General features: G+C 37.8%; 1 protein-coding gene across 1 annotated transcript; it reads left to right on the top strand.

Moving 5' to 3' along the window:
- The first annotated feature begins 113 nt into the window (after window positions 1-113).
- trpc2b (transient receptor potential cation channel subfamily C member 2b) lies at window positions 114-12,331 on the top strand. The gene is made up of 13 exons (XM_079584945.1): window positions 114-203; window positions 1,565-2,257; window positions 2,468-2,677; window positions 2,765-2,929; window positions 4,351-4,525; window positions 5,835-6,032; window positions 6,126-6,288; window positions 6,393-6,485; window positions 6,724-6,916; window positions 6,991-7,118; window positions 8,061-8,136; window positions 8,238-8,352; window positions 10,870-12,331. Exons 1-13 carry the CDS (start codon window positions 189-191, stop codon window positions 11,811-11,813), a joined length of 3,168 nt encoding a protein of 1,055 aa, XP_079441071.1. The 5' UTR covers window positions 114-188; the 3' UTR covers window positions 11,814-12,331.
- Window positions 12,332-12,435: the final 104 nt, after the last annotated feature.

The following is a 12,435-nucleotide window of genomic DNA, read 5'->3' as shown; positions in this document are numbered from 1 at the left end:
CCTCAGTGGTGGCAAACCAGTGAACTAAATCACTCTCTTCAGATCAGAATTAGAGCTTCATAAAACAGCGTTACTAACTGGATTTTGATAACTGGCTGCTTTGTTTGTTATTTGGATATACAGTGGACATGTGAGAGATCCATTGATACAAGCCCACTGTAATATTTATTTCCCAGGTGTGTCTGAAGATGGAAAACCTCACGGTAAGAAATAAAAAATTGTTCATTGTGAGAAATTGTTTTGTGAGTTTATTCAGTAAGCATGTGTCAAAGTATTTGGAACTTGTATCTGTTTTATAGAAGTATTGGTTATGTGACAATCTGCTTATTTTATTTCCACCAATTTTCCTGACTGTTTTTATGACATGCAAAATTATATATATTTATACAAATATATACAGCAGTTTAAATGAGTTTGTGTATATACATTGGAAAAATACTATTTTACATTTTTCTAATTTATTACAATTATCCCATTCTATTATCAGCATAATAACCTGAGTGAAAAGTGACAAATTTGCTTATTTTATTAGCAACCTAGAAATCTTAGAGAATATAAATATTTATTTGTTTGTACACCTTTTTTTTTGAAATCCTAAAAAAGTGATTCTTAACCTTTTTCACTCTAAAGCCACTCATTGTCAAAGACGATATTTGAAGAACCCCCAATATGTCTAGTACATTACTTTTATATGAACAGAAACTAAGAGTTAATTTAAAGGGATAGTACACCCAAAAACAGTTGACGGTAGCCATTGACTTCCATAGTTGGAAACTACTATAAAATACTATGGAAGTCAATGGGGTCCATCAACTGTCTGTTTGCCGACATTCTTCAAAATATCTTCTTTTGTGTTCAGCAGAAGAAAGAAACTCATACAGGTTTGGAAAAACTTGAGTGTGTGCAAATCATGACAAAATGTTAATTTGTGTGTGAACTATAATTAAATTCTAGATGTTTTCAACAACTGAATGTTTTCAGGGTTTATATTTTTAATTGCCAGTAAATATACGTGACTTCTCTAGTCATTGTTAGACTTTTCCAGATCCAGAAATCACTTTTAAAATTCCTTTCTATATTCGGGTTTTCAAGATCATGAGAATAATTTTGATTAAATTAATAATAAATTAGCAAATTAAAATAAGAAATGTCAGCTAGCGCCTTGATTTGTATATATTTGATCTATTTTGTCTTATTTTAAAGCTTGTTTTGTCTTGTTTTAAATCATTTTAAGCCATCTTGTGGCCCCTTGGAAGAGTTTTGTGGCCCCCTAGTCAGCTCCCTTTTTGAGAAGAGAACTACTATTAGAAGTCCTAAAACTTGATGTTAAATCCCACATTTTCAGTATGGACTCTTGGACATTTGTACCCCACTTATTTTTTTATATATTGCATAGTAATACTTTAGTTTTTATAAAATTAAACTGACAGTGTTTGAAGCAGTGAAATAGTAGAAGAACAGACAGATGTCTAGACGTCTGTGTAACAGAATCTCATATTTCAGTTTGACGGATAGTGTTTCCATGTATTGAAATGTTGTTGTTTTTTATCTCCCTTTTGAATAGCCAGAACAATGGCGCGAGATTGTGAACAAGAAGTTTCGCTTCCCTCCAGAGCTCCTCTGCGCCATCCGAGAGAGGAACATAAACATGGTCTCTTCGCTGCTGAAGACGGGTGACGGCATCATCCGTCAGCTGGACGACTCCGAGGACAGGCTATGGAGAGAAGCGCTGAACTTGTCCATCCGACTGGGCAATGAGGACACCATGGACACCCTTCTCCATGCGGTCAAGTTTGACTTCCGGCAGATTCACGAAGCTCTTCTGGTGGCCGTGGACACCAACCAACCTCGTGTGGTCAAGCGCCTCCTGGACCGGCTGGATCTAGAGAAGGGAAACAAGATGGATGTGCGCTCTTTCGCTATGGCCATTTTTGACCACTCCATTGATGATTCCCAGTTTGCCCCTGGAGTGACACCATTGACTCTGGCCTGTCAGAAGGATCTGTATGAAATTGTAACAATGCTCAACCAGAAAGGTCACGAGATTCCTTGGCCTCATAAAATCTCATGCGCGTGTCTGGAGTGCAGGAATGGGCGGCAATACGATTTGCTCAAGTTCTCGTTGTCCCGTATCAACACCTACCGAGGTATTGCCAGCCGTGCTTACCTGTCCATCACCGCGGAAGATGCCATGCTCAGTGCCTTTCGACTCAGCCGGGATCTCCGCAAGCTGTCTAAGAAGGAACCTGAGTTTAAGGTTGAGTAAAGCCGGGCTCGTGTTTTTCTAGGAGGTTTCTAGATATTTTTCACTGTAGTAGAAGTTGATAAATCCTACATGGATAATATTTACAAACTGAAATTAGAACATATTATATTAAACCTGTGTCTTGAAAGATTTTCATTTTCTTTATAGTGGTCACTCTTGTATTTGTACAATGGCAACCACTGTCTCCTTTGCTTCATACAGCCTCAGTATCTTAGCCTCGAGCAGGTGTGCCAGGAATTTGCCGTGGAGCTGCTTGGAATGTGCCGGAACCAAAGCGAGGTCACCACCATCCTGAACAGCTGTGGGAATCAGGAAGAGGACAGCGAGGACGAGCTGGACCAGCAGGCCTTTGAGGAGGGCATCCCAAACCTTGCTCGCTTGAGGCTTGCCGTCAACTGCAATCAAAAACAAGTAGGAGCTTTAACACCCATGAGCAAGAAAAAACTGCATTGATATCCATGTATTTGGCTAACCATTGGCTTCTTGTTTGTTCTGCAGTTTGTAGCCCACCCCATCTGCCAGCAGGTGCTCTCCTCCATCTGGTGTGGGAACCTTTCAGGTTGGAGGGGCAGCAGAACTGTATGGAAGCTTCTGGTGTCTTTAGGTATCTTCCTGACCATGCCTATCCTTTGCCTAATCTACTGGATCGCACCAAAGTCAAAGGTTTGCCAAATATTAAAATGTTCTAATGAAATATTATTCTTGCTGCTTGTTAAATTTACATAACTAAAATGAGTTAAAGCATTTTGATTCCACTAAATGAATTTGGGTAAAATCTACTTATATATGTAAAATTGAAGTTTACTGAATTCTTTTAGTTCAGGCTACCTAAATCTTTTTTGTAGGATTAACTGAAACTGGGCAGTGGATTTTTTGCTTCCAGCATGTTTTTAATATGGCTGGATCAGAGAGTAAATGTTGAAAAAAAAGGTAAATAGTGCGAGGAATGTGTTCACTTGAAAACTTACAAAAAGGAAAAGTGCACTTTAAATGCCTGGATAATGCACTTAATTAACTGAAAAATGTTAGACTATTCAACAATGTTGAATGGCAAAATAACCTTATATAATTCATACACTACATGATTGAGTACATAGTGCATAAGTACATACTGTAGTATAAGTGCATAGTGTATACGTGCAAAGTGTATAGTGCGTCATTTGGGACACATTTTAAGTGTTTTTTATGTGTTTTTGAGTACAGTGAAAGACCTGTTCAGTGACATTTAAAAGAGTTTCACGAGTTTACATGTTAATGAAATCTGATGTAATATTATAATGCGTATTTGGCTTGCTGTCCGGGGGGAGGGCTCCGAGCTCAGAATTCGGCCCGACCCCAGAGTACTCCCCCCATAACTTTAGAGATCATAGGTATCTATGAACGGACCCAGCCGAATGTGGGGTGAAGGGGTGGAGGTGGGATGCTGAGAAATTAGTCATGAGACAGGAGGTAAGGAAAGGCTTTATTTATACTGGCTCCTTCTTGTGCTGATTGGATGATTACCTGAACATGCTCCTCCCGAACTTTGTTACATAAAACTTCATTTCTGTTATGTTGGTTTTTGTGGTTAGCTAGCTTTTGTACTGAAGAGTAGATCGTGTGGTTGTTGTCAGTGGCTACAGGAATTAATAGCGTATGTTGATCCACACAATGAGTAATAGCTGTAGTTCTTGTTTATTGCAAATGTAAAATAACAACCAAAAGTTAATAGTAATTAGTTGTGTTGTGTATTGACAAATGTTAGGTAGACTTAACCTAATTTATTTTAGTGTCATCATAGCTGTTAGATTTAGGTACCGGTAGTTGTTTCTCAACACATGGGATCAAATCTAGCCAAACAAACTGAGTTCAAATTGTTACCTCAGTTTTATTGAGTAGATGCAATTTTTTTTCTATCATCGATCCATCCATTCTCCAAAACGCTTGTCCTACAGGGTCGCTGGGATGCTGGATTCTATCCCAGCGTCTCGGGCCGAAGGCAGGGAAACACCCTGGACAGATGGCCAGTCCATCACAGGACTGTTCTAACAGGCTTTTTCGACTAAAATGTAAACCATGTTGTGGTCTTATGTTTGTCTTCTCAGATGGGGAAGACTATAAAGATCCCAGTGATTAAATTCCTCCTCCATTCGGCTTCATATATGTGGTTCCTGATCACGCTACTGGGGGAATCCATTGCCATGGAGGTGTATCGGGACAGCTTTGCCTCTCGTCAGCACACCATCCTGCACAGCTCTTTCCACATGGTCTGGGTGGTTGGTAGGTCCCAGGAACCACACTTCTCAAAAAATGCTTATGAGAAATTTATTGGAATACAGTACTAGATTCATTTTTATGCAAGATCTTCAACTTAATTTTTGAGCATTACACACGAAATGTTTACAAAACGTTTATTCAAAATGTATTTAAAAATACAATAAAATGCAATGTATACACACCATGATGATAAGCATTTGGTCATATTTGAAATTTTTGTATTCAAAAACAGCGAAGCCAGCCGAAAGGCCGTTGAACGTCCGCACCAAATACTGAAAAAGTTTGTTGATAAAAATTACTTTGGTGTGTAAGCTCAAAAAGCATCAAAGTTCAACAAGGAGAAGAGCTCGCACACATTATAGTGGAACATTTCTTAGAAAAAATACAGACAGACAGTAGCACACCTGATTCTATTTACTTTTTTTTTTTTTTTACCATATTACATCAAATAAAGTTAACTCAAAAAGTAAAAAAAAAAAAAAACATATACCTGAATAGCATAAAAACTATGAGTATACGCTAACATTCATAAGTATACCAGACTGTGCAAAAAAACAAATACATTGCAAATTAAAGTAAAAAAATGTACCGTAATTTAAATAAAAAAATTAAACTATTAAAAGTATTAGGCATGATATTTTATTTTTACTGTATTTCTAAGGAAAGAAAGATTTGAATAAAGCTGGTTATTAATATTTGTTAAATGGTCTTCCAAATCAAAGTCATATGGTCCAACCATCATGCAGAAACATGCAGGAAAAAAAACATAAAAGAAAATTATTAAAATAACAAGATCAATAAATATCAGAAAATTTTACCTATTTTAAAGGGACAGTTCACCCAAAAATTAAAATTCTGTCATCATTCACACACTCTTATGTCGTTCCAAACTTATAAGACTTTCATTCATCTTTGAAACACAAATGAAGATATTTGAATGAAATCTAAGACATTTCCGTCCCTCCATTGACAGTCTAGATATCGTAAAACTAATCCATATGATTCAAGCGATTTAGTCCAAAATTTCTGAAGAGATACGATGGCTTTATATGATGAACAGATTGAACACACGAGAAAGAACCTCATTGGTTCTCACACAACACCAAGCGTACATGCTTGAGCCTCCCTTCACCTTATCTGATGTGTGAGTTGATGAATGTGTGTATTAAAGCCTAAATTAAATCTAAAAATATATATTTTTAAATATACTGTATATTTGAAAACCATTTTGATTAAGATGACAATATAGTTCTGCATTACACATGAAACGTTATAAAACAACTATTTAGTAATCATTGATCATTTAAAACAGGTTTTTTCTGGTTCGAGTGTAAGGAGGTTTGGATCGAGGGCTTGAAGTGTTACTTCCTGGACTGGTGGAACTGTCTGGATGTGATGGTTCTTAGCATGTACCTGGCTTCATTCGCCCTGAGAGTGGTCATCATGCTCAAGGTCCACTTCCTCTGCCAGTTACCTGACCAGGATGAGTGTGTCTACTTCAACAACACTTGTGAGAGAAAATACTTCATTAAGCATCACAATTTAGCTTACAATATGGCACCTGCGACTGGCCTACTGCAGTAACGTATTTGTGGCTTTACAGTGCGTGATGAGTGGCATCAGGAGGATCCACAGTTCATCGCTGAGGTGCTGTTTGCAGTGACCAGCATGCTGAGTTTCACTCGCTTGGCCTACATCCTGCCAGCGCACGAGTCTCTAGGTACACTGCAGATCTCCATCGGAAAGATGATTGACGACATGATGAGGTATTCAGCTGCGACAAGACCTTGTCGTGTTGATTATAAAGATTAATAGTCTGGAGAAGCACAATCTGATGCTCTTTGTTCAAGATGCTTCTTTTTCTCTCCAGATTTATGTTCATTTTGGTGATCATTGGAACCGCCTTCCTGTGTGGCATCAACAACGTCTACGTCCCATTTATGATCTCCCCTAATCTTGGAAGGTATTTCCCAGCTAACAAAAATATATGCTCTTAGAACAATATTCCCAGTAGGTTAATAACACCAGATAATTGAATGAAGGTTCTATTAACTTTACTAGAGGAATGCTTGTTTATAGCTTTGAAAGAACCTTGCATGAACATTAGCTTAAAGTTGAGCAGCTGCAGAAATCGAATCAAAGAGCTGAATTTTGAGATAATCTTCCAAATGGAACAACGCCACATTTCATTTCTTTCACAGATTAAATGAAACCTTCAGCTTCCTCTTCTGGACAATGTTTGGTATGGCCGACCAGAAGTATGTGGACATGCCTGAGTTTGTTTTGGCTGAGTTTGTTGGCAGAATCCTGTATGGCATCTACACCCTGATCATTGTCATCGTACTTCTAAACATGCTCATTGCCATGATCACCAACTCTTTTCAGAAAATTGAGGTAAACTGGAGGAACTGACCCTGATAAGTAAAATTGCAGGCTTGGTGTTTGACTTAAACTGTTCATCCCTGTAGGATGATGCTGATGTAGAGTGGAAATTTGCCCGTTCAAAGCTCTACCTGAGTTACTTCAGAGAAGGACTGACTATGCCTGTCCCCTTCAACATCATCCCCTCTCCAAAGGCCGCTTTCTATCTTTTAAGGTTGCGCATTTTCTTATTTGATTGGGTCCATTATTAATCCACTTAAAAATTAAATAAAAGAATCAGCACTAGGACAATTTTTTTTTAACTTAAATATAAAAGTTGCATCTAAAAGGATTAAATGTAATATTTTTTAGTTACATTAAAAAAACTAAATATAAAATGCATCAAATAAACTTTGAAATATTTATATTTATTCATCATTTTAGAAAGTGATTTATTAATGTACTATTTATTATTATATGTAACTACATTTAAAATACAACAATTAAATAAACAGCTATTTGTTAATTTGAAAAGGGGTTTATTAATGTATTATTTATTATTAAATATAACTACATTTAAAATACATTATTTAAACAGCTATTTACAGTGTCAAATTTGGAGGAAAAAATGATTAAATTACATATAAATTTAAACCATTCCTTAATGGCTTTTTAAATGCCACTATTTATTAAGTCAAGTCCAGTCAAGAATATTTGTATAGCGCTTTTCACAATACAGATTGTATCAAAGCAGCTTCACAGTATTAAATTAAAATAATAATAAACCGTCCATGTTTGGTAATGCTAATCAATAGTATTATTCATTGATTAATTAAATTGAATATCCCCAACTGAGCAAGCCAAAGGCAACAGTGGCAAGGAAACGAAAAACTCCATCATGTGACCTAATAGTGACCTAAAACTCCATCAGGTGACCTAATGGTGACCTAAAACTCCATCAGGTGACCTAATGGTGACCTAAAACTCCATCAGGTGACCTAATGGAGAAAATGTATTAGTCAAGTGATAGATTTATGTGCATTTTTTAAATTAAATTAATAAATTGATCATTTATTCCATTATTTTATGTGGCACTTTTTAAGTGTTTATTTGAAACAAATCGTAAAAGGGAAAATATACATTTTAATCCTAGTGCTTTTCCCACTTTATATTTAAGAGGAATTTTCCGACGGATCTGCTGCTGCTGCTTCAACTGTAACTCTACTCAAGACTACCCTCCACTCACGTCTATGGTACACTTTTCTTTCAAGATTAGAAAATACATTACATTACTGCGCAGCGTGTTGGATAAACCCATGCTTCCATTTGCTCTGTTTGAAATGCAACACTGAAGGATGACGCGGGCTCAGGGGAGAACCGGACTCCCTACAGACAGCAGGTCATTCGTGCTCTGGTTCAGCGCTATATCGAATCTGCCAGGAGGGAGTTTGAAGAAACCAAACGCAAAGGTAAGACTGATAAGATGTTTTTTAATCTGTTCATCATGTTTTGTTATAGACCCCATCCATTGGATCGAATTAGTTTAGTCTGTTAAGTTGTGAGGTCAACTGCTAGTGTACTTGTAAAAGTTGTCAAAATGTACTTTTAGCACACATTTTTAATTTACTAACTTCTCCATATAATATTGATAATTCATCTTGACTGCAGGGCCATGCAGTTTTTTTATCCAATCAATTGCTCTCTAGAATAAGCATGCCCCTCCCCCCAGTACCAACTACAACTGACTAATGGCCCGTTTCCACTGAGCGGTACGGTACGGTACAGTTCGGTACGGTACGGTACGCAATTATTTGCGTTTCCACTGTCAAAAGTTGTGAATGGTACCAAAAAGCCGAACCGTACCGTTACCGTACCACTTTTTTGGTACCCTTCCGTTGGGGTACCTAGCACAGTGGTACGGTACTAAAGGGTGGAGCTAGACTCACTACAGAACGTTGATTGGTTGACAGAGAATCGTCACTTGCACGTCCTACAAGGAGAACGACAACGCAAAAGGCGCTATTTTTAGAAGCAAGAACAATATCTTCTGTATGTCCTCCATTGTTGTTTACGGTTCTAGCTTTCTTCTGCGCGCGTGAATGACGTCAAGCGACTTTCCGTCATACACCACGCCTATCAAGTGACGTTATCACTACTTTCCGTCATACACCACGCCTATCAAGTGACGTTATCACTACTTTCCGACATACACCACGCCTATCAAGTAAGGGTACTGTTGGCAGTGGAAACGCTAGCCATATTTTGGTTTACCGACCCGAACCGTACCGTACTGTACCGTACCGCTCAGTGGAAACGAGCCATAAGGGGCCATTTACACGACACCTGAAAATGCAAACTTTCGAAAATGGGTTTCAAAAGTTTTTGAAAACGATACTGTTATCGTCTTCGCGTAAACTACAAACACGTGAATTTGTTAAAATTGTGACGTCATGCGCGTTCCGTCTTCAGCTGATAGGCTTAAGTGTTTCTTTACAAACTGGCCTGGCATGAATAATGCCCTCCCTCATTTTGAATTAAATAAAACAAAGGAACTAAAGAAGAAATTATTACAACATGGCCACGATTTAGTAAGACAAGGTAATTCATTATTATACCATTCTCACGATTTACTTAAAAGGAGGGAACGAATTTGTAAAACGTGAGTAGTAAGTCGTGGGAACGGAAAAAAATAAAACTAAAAAATTCCTGCATGTCCTGTGCAGGACTCCGTAAACATTATCAATGGCAAAATTAATCGGTGTAATTTGAGTAATCAAATGACAAAACCCCAATAAGACAAACAGTTGTTATGTTGTTAATAAAATTTATTACATTTATTTCGCGTATTTAGCAGGACTTTATGCATTAGTTATTAGTTACTCTGTGCTAGCTACGTTAAACTGCATTGTATGTCTTTCGTTTATTTTTATATTAATTTAGCAATACTAAGACATTAACAACAGAAATATTAGAAGATAATTAATGAACTACGTTTTACAGCTGAAACGGCCACTATTTTGAGTATTTACGCATGATATTGCAGACGTCAGGTGGTACGGAGCTCTCAAAAGATTCAGTTTACAAGAAGTGAATATGAGCTGTACAAGGATGTGAACGGTGTTTACAAGTCGGAAACTAATTATCACGGTAATACCATGACCCTGAAACAGGAAACACATTAACACGGGAAATAAAACTGCTCTCTGAACGTTTTTAAAGTCGGCATGAAATCAAAATTGACCCTATTTACTTTGTTAGCGGATATTACTAGTCTTGTGGTGAACAATTAATCTGTGCAAGTTAATACACAGAAAAAAATTGTTTGCCGTGGTTATCTTTAATCAAAGTCTGAAAAGTTACTTCCGGGTCTGGAATGGTTCTTTTTCTGATGACATAGGCTTGACGGCTTGGGTTGGTTAATCGCTTAACCACTCCCCTCAAACCGTTACTCTGCTATGGGCGAGAGATGGAGAGGAGGAGCGCTAAAGTAAAACCCTGCCCTCTGTTCAATATTCCGTTTCACTCGGAAATGCGTCACGACACTTGAGAAAAGTCGTTTGCAACTTCCGGTTCACGCGGACTTTAATAGGGTCTTTATATAGATAGAAAGAAAGAAAGAAAGAAAGAAAGAAAGAAAGAAAGAAAGAAAGAAAGAAAGAAAGAAAGAAAGAAAGAAAGTCCTCATGACTTTCCCGGGTCTACAAATCACACTTTTAACACCATGCTTCCTCGTATATTAATTTTTTTCAAGACTCTGGGAATCCTAGTTCTTCAAAGAAAAACGAATTGTTTAGAGGGTTAAAATAAGAAATATCTTGAACCCACCCCCCGCCCCCTATTTTAATGTTAGTTTTGTCTTATTTTAAGTCATCTTGAGGCCCCTTTGGAAGTTTGCTGAGGCCTATAGTGGAGTATATGACTATATTCATACTATTTTTTCACATGCAGTGAAAATGCTGAAATGATCTGGAATGTCTTTCTTGTAGATGTTGGGAACAGGATCACAGAGCTGAGTAAAGTGATCGGCCAGCTACACTCAGAAATGAAACAGATTCACACGGACATGTATGACTACTCGGACAACGGCAAAGCAAACCCATCAGAAGGCTCTTCTTTCCTGGGGAAGTACATCCTCGGAGCTAAAAACAACTTCAAGGGCTTCAACGACGACGAGAGAAAGGCTGCTCCATTGCATGGGCCTGTACACCATGAAGAACCAGCGGAGACTGTAGAAGAGAAGCATGAAGAGACCGTAGACGTGCAGGAGTCACCGACCACTGACGCAGAGGCACACGGGAAGTCAAATGAAGAGCAAAGCAGTGAGGGAGAAATAGATAGCGCTGTGGATGACATGAACGGGACTGAGGGAGAAAACGAGACCGGAATTGATGATGTCATCGAGATTAGCATGGAGGAGGAGGAGGGTGCTGAGAAGAATACAGATACAGAGAATACAAGTGAGACAGTCATAGATATAGAGTCCCATTCAGACGTTGAGAGTGAAGCCAGTGGAAAAAGAGAAGATGAGGCGATGACAGAGAACGCCAAAGATAATATAGAGGAATTGAATACAGTCGAGGCAACAGGAGGATCAGATCTAAATGAAGCTGAGACAGAGGAAAATGGAGAGGTTGAGGAAAACAATGGAACGACTGAAGATATTAATGAGGATGTAGCTGAAGTCGTCAATGAGGGAAGTGGAGGTGAGGGCATTAAGTTTGACCTGAGCCAGGCAAGCCTAGTGAGTCTTTTAGCAAAGAGGATTGAGGAAAAGCTAGAGAAGAAAAGCCCACAAGAGACGAATTTCACTTTCAGTGGAAACCAAGCTTCATCTCCAACCGGCAGCGATGACTCCCAAGACACTGGTTTTGGTTCTCAAGTTTTGAGTCCTCAACTAGTAGCCCTTGATGACGGCAATCGGTTTTTCTAAGATTAGTTCAAAACAACTAGCTTGTGAGAACTATAAACCTAGTTGAAAGCATTGTTTTAGTTTTTTTTATTAAAGATAATAAAATGTTAGGGTTACATTTGAAAATAAAATGTCAAAAGTCGCAGTTGAAAAGAAATTATGCTAGTGCGATTATCTTTTCTCTAAAGTAACTTTTAGAGGACCAAGTCCGTTCACACAGGGGTGGTTCATCACATTATCTATGAACATATTCATTTTACAGCCAGGAAGTACTTTTAATTTAGAACAAAATAACTATAGTTTTTACCGTTTTAAAGTTAGTTTCACTTGTTCTGCAGTACTGTTCAAAAGTGTGGGGTCTGTAAGATTTGTTTTTTAAAGAAATGCCAGCAATGATGCATTAAATTGATTAAAGTGACAGTGAAAACAATTGCAACATTACACAAACCTAATTTTACATAAATATATTACAAAGAAATGCTGTTCTTTCAACTTTCTGTATAAAAAGTATCAGTTTCCACAAAAATATTAAGCAGCACAATTGTTTCATCACTGATCATAAGAAATGTTTCTTGAGCCTGTGTGACACTGAAGACTGGAGTAATTGCCAGCGAAGTAATAAACCACATTATTAAATGTAGTT

Source organism: Phoxinus phoxinus (genome assembly GCF_949152265.1).
Source record: "Phoxinus phoxinus genome assembly, chromosome: 17".
Lineage (NCBI taxonomy): Eukaryota > Metazoa > Chordata > Actinopteri > Cypriniformes > Leuciscidae > Phoxinus > Phoxinus phoxinus.
Note: the sequence above shows the minus strand (reverse complement) of the source record. Positions and strands in the feature narration are given on the sequence as shown.